Source organism: Hyperolius riggenbachi, chromosome 5, assembly GCF_040937935.1.
Source record: "Hyperolius riggenbachi isolate aHypRig1 chromosome 5, aHypRig1.pri, whole genome shotgun sequence".
NCBI classification, from domain to species: domain Eukaryota; kingdom Metazoa; phylum Chordata; class Amphibia; order Anura; family Hyperoliidae; genus Hyperolius; species Hyperolius riggenbachi.
The window spans coordinates 30,522,599-30,534,613 of NC_090650.1; the positions used below are offsets into that span (position 1 = coordinate 30,522,599).

The 12,015-nt window shown below is 46.1% G+C and overlaps 1 protein-coding gene across 9 annotated transcripts in view; it reads right to left on the reverse strand.

Annotated features, from left to right (window-relative positions):
• The window catches only part of LOC137518070 (uncharacterized), a 107,006-nt gene that overhangs the window by 22,629 nt on the left and 72,362 nt on the right, over positions 1-12,015 (reverse strand). For 8 of the 9 annotated variants that reach the window (XM_068235317.1, XM_068235320.1, XM_068235318.1 and 5 more), the window contains 3 exons: positions 6,446-6,574; positions 5,313-5,414; positions 211-321 (listed from right to left, as the gene is read on the reverse strand). In XM_068235317.1, coding sequence (XP_068091418.1) covers positions 211-321; positions 5,313-5,414; positions 6,446-6,574 — 342 coding nt within the window. The remainder of the gene's footprint in view (positions 1-210; positions 322-5,312; positions 5,415-6,445; positions 6,575-12,015) is intronic. The other variant, XM_068235322.1, reaches the window with a different exon arrangement.

The window sequence follows — 12,015 nt, forward strand, 5'->3', positions numbered from 1 at the left end:
TTAATGGTCACAGTAAGGAGGACATCCTGCACAGACAACTTGGCATAGTGTTTACAGACTGGTACATTTCTACAGTGGACACCTATGCTTTTATCAGGATGTTACATCAGCTCCAGGTAGGTCCTCTTTGCCACTTAGTGGGGAGGATTATGGGTAATGGTTCATGCAATTCTAGACCAGCACAGGAGCCATCTGTCCGCTGGGGCTCACCTAGTGCATCAGTCCGAGTCTGGTTGGGCTCAGAACGTACTGGAGGACCGGACCAGCAGCTGGGGATCTTCCTGATGCAGTTCCTCACACTCATGAGAGGGGCCTTCCCATCTGCACAGACACAACACAGCAGTCAGACAGAACCCCAAACCATGGCTTTGTGAAAGTGTGCAGCCTTAAGCTGGCCATACACTGGCCCGATTTGCCGCCGTTTCGACAGCAGATTCGATCACTGGGATCGAATCTGCTGCCAATCGTTCACGCTACACGCCGAATTTCGATCCATTTCGTCCGATCCCGTCGATCGCTCCGTGCGGAAAATTACCGTCGATCGCCCGCGGGTAGGGAGCGCGTCGCTAGCGGCGTTCGAGTGCCCGACGACCGACGCAATAGAGCCCGCATACATTACCTGCTCCGCCGGCGCGACTCCAGTCCCCCGGTCACCGCTGCTCTGTCTGCGCTCTGGTCTCCAGGTCCGGCATGCCTCACTTCTTCTAGCCCGGCAGGAAGTTTAAACAGTAGAGCGCCCTCTACTGTTTAAACTTCCTGCCGGGCTAGAAGAAGTGAGGCATGCCGGACCTGGAGACCAGAGCGCAGACAGAGCAGCGGTGACCGGGGGACTGGAGTCGCGCCGGCGGAGCAGGTAATGTATGCGGGGGGGAGCGGCGGCAGCAGCAGCATCACCACCACCACAACAGATTGTGAATGGTTTCAGGCTGAAATCGGTTCACAATCTGTTTGCAGTAAAGGCAGCCATACGATCCCTCTCTGATCAGATTCGATCAGAGAGGGATCTATCTGTTGGTCGAATCTGATGGCAAATCGACCAGTGTATGGCTACCTTTAGCATCCGTATCATAGCAGCAAAGGGCCCCAGTTCTTAACGTATCCCAGATGAATCAATGTCAACTGGCCATCAAATTCCAACCATATCCTTAGGGAAAAAACAACAACTAGTAAACGTGACCTGCCTGAATGCGCAGTCAATACATAACCACCCACTATAGTGAAGAAGAATTGATTGTTATAACAAAATAGCTGCCTGTAAGCCATTTTGCCACAGATCCTTTGAATCATGTATTTTATTAATTTACAAATAACAGGTTCTCTTTCTCATAGTTTCCCACAGTATTCAAAGGTTTGGTATGCTTAGCCAGGGACTGTTATGTACGGCTGGGAAGGTGGCTCAATAGTGTACTGTTTAAGGCAGGCATGGGCAAACTTGGCCCTCCAGCTGTTACAGGACTACAAGTCCAACAATGCATCGCAGGAGTCTTACAGCCACAGTCATGACTCATAAAGGCAAATGCATTGTGGGACTTGTAGTTCCGTAACAGCTGGAGGGCCAAGTTTGCCCATGCCTGGTTTAAGGGCTGTGCCTCTGACACAAGAGACTTGTCTACAAATCTCCGCTCTTTCTATCAGTAAGGCAGCACCTATTTCGTAAGGAGTTCTTGGGCAAGACTTCCTAACATTGCTACTGCCTACTGAGTGTGCTCTATTGGCTGCAGCTCAAGCGCTTTGAGCCTGACAAAAGAAAAGTGCTAACACACACACACACACACTACACACTATACACACTACACACACTACACACACTACACACACACATTTCACACACACACACACATTACACACACACACACACACACACACATTACACACACACACACACACACACATTACACACACACACACACACACACACACACACACACACACACACACACACACATTACACACACACACACATTACACACACACACATTACACACACACACACACACACATTACACACACACACACACACACACACTACACACATTACACACATTACACACACACACATTACACACACACACACACACACACATTACACACACACACACATTACACACTACACACACACACACACACTACACACACACATTACACACACACACACACACACACACACATTACACACACACACACATTACACACACACACACACATTACACACACACACACACACTACACACACACACACACACTACACACACACACACACACATATTACACACACACACACACACACACATTACACACACACACTACACACTACACACACACACACACACACACACACACACACACACACACATTACACACACACACACACACACACACACACATTACACACACACACACACACATTACACACACACACACACATTACACACACACACACACACACACACACACACACACACACACATTACACACACACACACACACACACATTACACACACACACACACACACACACACACACACACACATTACACACACACACACACACACACATTACACACACACACACACACACACATACATTACACACTACACACACACACACACATTACACACACACACATTACACACACACACACATTACACACACACACACACATTACACACACACACACATTACACACACACACACATTACACACACACACACACATTACACACACACACACATTACACACACGCACACACACACATTACACACACACACACACACATTACACACACACACACACACACACACACACACACACACACACACACACACACACACACACACACACACACACACACACACACACACACACACACACAGTACACACACACACACACACAGTACACACACATACATTACACACTACACACACACACACACATTACACACACACACACATTACACACACACACACATTACACACACACACACATTACACACACACACACACACACACACACATTACACACACACACACACACACACACACACATTACACACACACACACACACATTACACACGCACACACACACATTACACACACACACACATTACACACACACACACTATACACACACACATTACACACACACACACATTACACACACACACACATTACACACACACACACACACACATTACACACACACACACACACACACACACACACGATTATTATATGCGGTCTTGTAGAAAAAAAAAACATTTTCTCCTGAGTTTTCTCCTAGGTTATGTTTTCACAACTTGTCAATAAAAAGCCTGTTAATCCACCAGAAAGCAAGGACATGCTCTAAAATAATATTGATAGTATTTTACCACCTAGTTTTTGTACTTTGATTGCAAAGTGCTAAAAATGTACTTTAAATGCAAGATGAAAAAACATCTAGGAGAAAACGCAGGAGAAAAAAAGATAATTGCATATGGGCCCCATGTATCTTGTGAGACTAGCTACCTTGAGTGACTATTGCCCATACAAATACCTGTGAAATAATGACTAACAAGCAGATCAATATTCATGCATTACTGTATTATGCAATAGTTAACTAGCTCGCAAGTCAGGACCCAATCGGTGATAACTGTAAATGGAATGATTATAAATCTGTAATTCTTTCCATGGTGAATATTTGTCTGATCCAAGCCTTTCTTGGGCAGACATTAGTATAATTCAGTGTGTGTCTCCTGTACAGCACATTAACCTATATAGTGATAGTCCTGTCTAGAAGAACTCATGGAGAAACGTGATAAGTTTGGTCATGTGATGGATAAGTAATGCTGGGAATACACGTTTCGTTTTTGCCTTCGTTTTAGCCTTCGATTCGTTCAGTAAACGAATCGAGTGTTGAAAACGTATGTGAAAATAGTCATAATCTCATTATAGTTTCGATTAATAGACCCCAAAAACGAACGACTAGTGATCGAACATGTTTGATATTATCTCTCTTTATCCATCTAATCGAGCCATTGGTAGGCTTGATGGCTGTTCAGATCGATTATATGTTCGTTTATGTTAGTCCGTCCCTGTAAAAAAGGGATTTTCGTTTAGTTTCTTTGAAGCCTTCGATTATTGGAAAAACGAAACCATCAGAATCGAAAAAAAAAAACGAAACCGTGGGTGGTGATATTAACCGTACGTTCGATTATTTCGGGAACGAAAAGGACAAAAGGCACAATCGAAACGAAGGCTAAAACGAAGGCAAAAACAAAACGTGTATTCCCAGCATAAGTCTCTGCTTTGTTAGTCATGTGATCACAGCAAATCAGAGTAGTGCAAATCTATCAGTTGATCAAACAAATCACATGCTTCTGCATGAGTTCTCCTACACATGACCATCACTAATCCTATCTATACTATGCTTCCAAGAGACCGATTGGCGAGATTATACAATAGTTATATGTTTAAAAATAACCCGAGGTGTGAGACCTATGAAACTGCCATATTTATTTCCTGTTTAACAATACCAGTTCCCTGGCAGTCCTGATCTTTCAGGTCAGTAGGGTTTAAAACACATACCTGAAACAAGCATGCAGCAAATCTTGTTAGATTTGTGATAGTCTACTGATCTGCATGCTTGATCAGGGTCTATGGCTTAAAGAGGAACTGTAACGACAAAACGGCCCCTGGGGGGTACTCCCCTCGGGTGGGGGAAGCCTCCGGATCCTAATGAGGCTTCCCACGCCGTCCTCTATCCGTCAGGGGTCTCGCTGCAGCCCTCCGTGCAGCGGTGACGTAATATTTACCTTCTTGGCTCCTGCGCAGGCGCTCTGACGGCTGACGGCTCCGAAGTAGGCGGAAATACCCGATCGCCGTCGGGTCTGCTCTACTGCGCAGGCGCAAGTTTCCGGCGCCTGCGCAGTAGAGCGGACCCGACGGAGATCGGGTATTTCCGTCTATTTCCGTGCCGAAAGTCGCCACAGCGCCCCCGCTGGAGCCAGCAAAGGTAAATATTGAACTGACAGTCGGCACAGTCGCCGGCTGTTCGGAGGGCTGCAGCGAGACCCCCGTGGGACAGAGGACGGCGTGGGAAGCCTCATTAGGATCCGGAGGCTTCCCCCACCCGAGGTGAGTACCCCCCAGGGTATCTTTTTAATGTTACAGAGTCTCTTTAAAGTATTAGAGGCAGAGGATCAGCAGGACAGCCAGGCAACTGGTATTATTTAAAAGGAAATAAACATGTCAGCCTCCATATCCCTCCCACCTCGGGTTCCCTTTAAGGACGACACAGCAACTCCCACATATGAAGAAATGATCTCCGTTTACCATCTGGGGGGATCCACAGTGTACCGGCAGCACGGGAAGGGCTGGATGAGTCCAGGGCTGATCTCTTCATGGCGGGGGTTCCACCTGGCTGAGGAGACGGATCTACAAGAGGGATAGAAAATCTGGGAATGAGAGGTTGTCCTTCAGTGTAATTTGCCATCTTAAAACAGAAGGTATTTGCAATAATTCAACTTTAAGTGGGCAACTGTGGTTTCCCATGATGCATCACTCCTGAATATGCAAATGATCTCTCTATGCCCCTGAAGCCAGACTTACATCTAGCACCGCTGGTGTATAGCAAGCATACAGCTTATACATTTTAGAGCCACATCAACCCCACATGCAGACTGCCTGTTTCGGACATTTGGTCCTCATCAGTGCATGGCAGGGATTGATATGGCTGTAAGGTTAGGGCTTGGACCAGTACAACACAGTAACCAAGCAGCTCCTGGTGACCCAGAACCACTAGGAGAGTATAGGGGACCAAAAGAGGGCTTTTCAGTCTATACTTTCCTATTGGTCCTGGGTCACCATGAGCTGCTTGGGTAGTCTATCAGGTTGTCCTTTAACATCCTATGGAGGCTAGAAAATCCCAGAAAAAAGTAATAGAGTAAGGTGGGGGTTGAGAGACCCAGCAGGTGGCAGTGGTAGGTAGATGTACAACAGATTTCATGCTGAAAACTATTGGAAATCAGTGTGCAGTGTGTGGTAGACAGGGCGGAACTAGGGAGGGGGAGGAGCAGCTCCTGCGACTGCAAGGGGGAAGGGCAAAGGTGTGACGAAGCAGCCCAAACTACTAACCTTCCCTTTCTCTGATACTCCAGATCTGGTGTTTTGTGGCTACGTGTTATGGGAGTGAAGATCCTGATGGCCACACTTGTTTTATGACCCTTGTAGGGTGACCTCTAGGTTGTGAGTGTCACTAAGGGGAGGGTTGTGAACATTAAGGGGGCCCCATGATTTGTAGTTACGCCCCTGGTAATAGATCCCTCCCTGATTGGAGGCAGAGTAATGTATGGCCACCTTGACGTGTTCCTCACAGCTGGAAGTTCATGCAGAAGGTTGTACAGCCGATTTCAGGAAGCTCTACACACCACTAGTGTATGAAGGCCATGGAATCCTTTGTGTCTCACCATCAGAGTGCGTTCTCTTCACACCCAGCTCCGCCCTCCGAGGCTCCTCCTTCCTCATGTTCTGCCCACCAGAGCTCCGAGGCGGGGTTCTGTCCAGGTACTTCCCCCGAGTGCTGCCGTGATGAGGCTCTGCCAAGTAAACAGGAAAGCACATTCATGGTGGCAGAAACAATGGTGACTGAGGCATGCTGTTTTAAAGGGAACCGAGCGCCATTTTTAACTCCCAGGGCAGCTCAATAGCAAATTAAAAATGCATGCTAAAATGTGGCTCATTAAAAAAAAAAAAAAAAAAACACTTATTTTATCTCATCTTTTAACATTTAAGGGTTAATTACAGGCAGTATTCTTCTACTTGCTTCATCAGCAAGCAGCATAAAAAATGGAAGGCAGATAAGGACTTTTCTAATTAGACTTAATTGCCCACAAGCTAAGATCAAACAAACCAATTCAGCATTATGAACTTCACACCAATGCTGGATAATGGCAGTGAAAAGGGAGTTGGGTAGGGGTTAACTTTTCAAACATGGCAGCCCTTTCAGCTATTTGAAAGCACAAGCTGCTAAGTTCCCTTTAAAGGCTTATACACACGGGCAACTTTCCCCCCCAACTATCGTCTAAACTGTGACGATAGTTGGGCATGTGAACACGTGACAAACGACTAGATAAGCAACTGATAAACAGGCAGTTTACTGTTTGGCTGATGTCGTGCAGTTGGCCATGTGTGTACAAGTTGTTTGAATGACTTGTACTTGTTTTGAATGCAGCCATATCGTGTGTACGACCCTTAAGAGTTCTGTATACAATGGCTGTATGAAGCTGATCACAGGCGTCATACACTACTGTAGGAACCGGACGTGAAAAAACAGACTCTAAATAGGCTCCCCTGGAGCACTCTGGTGCTTGCTAGTTCATCAAAAAAAGCAGACAATCAACTATGGGTTGCACGGCATTGTCAAGATCTCTGGGAACTCCGGCACAAGCCAGCACATGGCCATCCCTCCCCAATGCAAAGACTCCTATTAGACCTACCGGTAATGGAGTTTCTGATTGTCATCCGGGACAACCTGAGATCCGGTCCCGCCCAGGATCTGTGGAAACACACCAACAAGAAGTTTAAAAGCCCCCGCCCACCCTCCATCCTCAGTGCGTCTGAAAGTAAACATAGACTAGAAACACCAAGATGAAGGAAAAAACTAGACACCTGAAGGTGACTATTAAGATAATACCCTGTGCTCCTGAAACTAACAGAGAAAGGTGCGAGACAGGAGAAGGGAAGGGTTCTAGATGTTTGTCCCGGATGACAATCAGAAACTCCATTACCGGTAGGTCTAATAGGAGTCTTTCTCTAATTGTCATCCGGGACAACCTGAGAGATAGGCAAGAAGTCTTAACAAGACAAACATCTCACCTAGGGAGGGACCACTGCCTGGAGCACCTTTCTGCCAAACGATTGGTCCTGCTGAGATAACACATCCACTCTGTAGTGTTTGATGAAAGTAGATGCACTCGACCAGGTTGCTGCTTGACAAATCTGTTGAATGGTAGCTCCTGCCCTTTCTGCCCATGATGTGGATAAAGATCGGGTTGAGTGGGCTTTAATGTTAGAAGGTAAGGGACAATTACTACTCTCATAGGCTAAAGCTATCATCTGTCTAATCCATCTTGCGATGGTTTGTCTGGATGCCTGCTGGCCCCTATTTTTACCTGCAAATAAAACCAACAGGTTGCTAGACTTCCTAAATTCTCTTGATCTGGCAAGATAGGTTAGTAAGGAACGTCTGACGTCTAAACAATGGAACCCCTCTTCTCTGGACCCCGCAGGTTCAGTACAAAAAGAGGGAAGGATAATCTCTTGAGACCTGTGGAACTCTGAAGACATTTTTGGGAGATAGGCCGGATCTAACCTGAGTCTAATACTGTCAGGACAGATAATTAGGAAAGGATCCTTGATGGAAAGAGTTTGTAAGTCACCTAAGCGCCTAGCCGATGTGATTGCAATGAGAAAAGTTATTTTAAGCGTCAAAAATTTAATATCAATATCTTCAATAGGCTCAAAAGGGTTTTTCATAAGACTATTCAGGACTAGAGACAAATCCCATTGTGGAAAAATCTTTTGCTTCACCGGAGTTGATCTCTGCAAAGCTTTGAAGAAATTTCTGAACAATTCTTCCTGAGCTAAATGCCTGTCTAGCAGAATGGATAGAGCTGAACACTGTACCTTAAGAGTACTTGGTGCCAGCTTCATGTCAAACCCGTCATGGAGAAAATCCAGAACTGAGCTCGATAGCGTATGGTTCTTGTTATGAGCATCACACCATGATAAATAAACTTTCCAAACCTTACGGTAAATCTTCTGCGTTATCGGCTTCCTGCATTTCATCAATGTCTTGCTGATAGCCTGGGACCAATTTCCCTGGGCATGATTGCCCAAAGACGTTGCTCCCCAGCCCCAAGAACTTGCGTCTGTAAAAATCTTTATTGGATCGTTTTGCCTCCAGAATCTCCCCCTCTCCAGGTTCTGTCGGCTCAGCCACCATCTTAAGTCGACCCTGACTGAGTCTGGGATCGGAATTCGTAGATCCAAGGACTCCCTGGATCTGTCCCAATTCGAAAGAAGGAGAGACTGAAGCATTCTCCCGTGCGATTGAGCCCAAGTGACTGCCGGGATTGCTGTTGAAAATAGACCCAACACTCTCATAATCTGCCTGAGAGACGAAGTCTCTTGGCTGATTAAATTGTTTATTTCTGACTGTATCTTTATAATCTTTTCTGTCGGCAGGAAAATCTTCTTTTCTAACGAATTTATTCTGTAGCCTAGAAAAGTAATTTCCTGGGTCGGGTTTAGAGACGACTTGGCGTAATTCACAATCCAGCCCACCTGAACCAGAGTGTGGATCACTATATCCCTGTGGGTTTTGGCTAGATCTTCTGTCTCCGCAAATATCAACAGATCGTCCAGGTAAGGGACAATCGAAATTCCCTGAAGCCTTAAACCCTTCATCACTTCTGCTAGCACCTTGGTGAATACTCGCGGAGCTGACGCTATTCCGAATGGAAGAGCTTGAAATTGGAAGTGACGAATGTGGGAGGGAGCTCTGATTGCGAATCTCAAAAATTTTTGATGTGCCGCAAAAATCGGAATGTGCAGGTAGGCGTCTTGAAGGTCTATTGAGACAAAAAATTCCTTGCCTTGCAATAGGGACCTTACTGAATATATACTCTCCATCCTGAATTTCTTGTATGTCAGAAACGGATTGAGAGATTTCAGGTTTAAAATAAACCTGAACTCCCCGTTGGCTTTCTTTACCAGAAATACGTGGGAGTAGTATCCCTGGAATACTTCTTCCTGGGGAACATGAATAATCACTCTTTTCTCTAGAAGTTTCTGAATTTCCAATTCCAAACCCTCGGCTTTCGCTCGATCCTTCGGAATTGGATTTACAAATCTCCTCTGCGGGGGCTTGACAGAGAATTGCAGGCGATAACCCTGACTTATAATCTGTAAAACAAACGGATTGGGATTCAATTTCTCCCATTCTAACCGAAAATAAAGAAGTCTGCCCCCTACTGGCAGAGAGTCATCTACCTGGTTTGGGGGGGGGATCAGTCCTCCCGAGAGTAAATCCCCCTCTACCTCTCCCTTTCGGAAAGGACCATTTCCTCTGCACATTCCTGTTTTTGGTTGGCTCTGGCTCCTGTCTTTTAGGGACAAAAGGCCTTTTACCCTTAAAACTTTTCTTCTTATTTGGGAATTGTTTCCTTTTTTCGGCTGACCGGGAAAGTACTTCCTCTAAACCTGTGCCAAAAAGAAGATTACCTTCGAATGGAAGGGCACATAATTTGTTTTTGGATGTCTGGTCCCCTTCCCAGGTTTTCAACCACACTGCTCTCCTAGCCGAATTAATAAGTGCTGTCGTACGGGCTGATACACGAATAAGTTCTGTAACTGCGTCGGCTAAAAAGGCTACCGCCTTAAGAACTACTGGAAGAGAGGCTGCATAATCTTTTAGTGGAACACCTTTCGAAATTTGTTCAATCAAATTGTCCATCCATATTCTAAGATTACGGGAAATGCAGGTGGCCGAAATACCTGGGATGAAACCAAACGCAGCAGATTCCCATGCTCTCCTGAGAAGTGAATCTACTTTCTTATCCATCACGTCTTTAAGGACCCCAGCATCCTCAAAGGATAAGTCCGAATCCTTGGACTATTTGGATAGGGACGCATCTAATTTAGGACATTTAGTCCATTTATCAATTTCTGCCTGTGAAAAAGGGAACTTTCTCTTTGCTGATTTTGGGATAAACAAGGGCCTCTCTGGATTTTGCCACTGGGATGTAATGATTTCCTGCAGAGTTTTATGGATAGGAAATACCTTACCCGTGGCCTGACCTAGACCAGAATAAACCTGATCCTGAGGGGTAAGTTCAGGAACTGCTTCCTTAATCTGCTCAGTAACATACACAGCCTTGAGCAATTCAGAAGACTCATCAGGAGAAAATAAAAATCTGGGAGTTTTAACTGTTTCCTCTCCCTCTGATCTGGGCTGCTCTCCTTCCTCCTGTGACATATTCTCTGATAAATCCTCCCCCTCCTCCTCTTCTCTATCTTCCTCTTCCTCCTCAACCCCTAAGATGTCGGGCCGATTTGAAGGCTGAGAGGGAGTAATATTGGAAGGACCTGGAAGAGGATCTATAGCAGGTGGCACAAAACTTTCTTTAAATTTGTCTAAAGTTTCTTGCATGTTTTTATTTACTGATTCCATAACTCCCTTCAAAATATTAGAAGTCTCTGAAACCACAATAGCATCAGTGCAGGCCTGACATATATTCCTAGGGGTCTCTAGGGCAATTTTGGTGTTACATAAACCACATCTTTTATATTTAGGTGGTGCAGTAACTTTGGGCTCAGTCTTTGCCTGGAAAAAAACACATGACAAGACATCCACTGAGATATGCCATATTAAGGGGATAAGTAAAAAAACACATCCTCCACTGGAGGACTTACCACCCCAGACCCGGATTGCTGCACCTGGGAAGAGGATTTGGCCGCCGCATCTGCCTCCCGCTGTGTCGGCTGCTGCTGCGGCTGAGGTTGCGACATCCTCTCTGCTAGCGGTGCACTTGCGGAGACGCCAGGAACACGCTGTCTCAACTTCCTGGCTCTCCGGATTCCGCCTCCTCCTTTAGCCGCGTGACCGCCGCGTCACTTCCGCCTCTCTCCGATTGGCTGGATCGGCTGTCAGACCGGATGCGCCTTGCAGGGCCGGCGTCTGACGGAGGAAGGAAGGTATTCTGGCCACACTCCGCACGGAGACCAAATACCTGCAATATATTTTAGAGGAGGTCCGCGGCTAGCGTTACCTCCTGTACGCCTCGCCACCGTCCTCTGCCTCCTCTGGGAAAAAGACTCACCCTCTGGTGAGTACAAGAAAAATAACAAACGGGAGCTTGCTTCCTTTAGGTGTTTCCGTCACGGAAACACAGATGAACTGAGGATGGAGGGTGGGCGGGGGCTTTTAAACTTCTTGTTGGTGTGTTTCCACAGATCCTGGGCGGGACCGGATCTC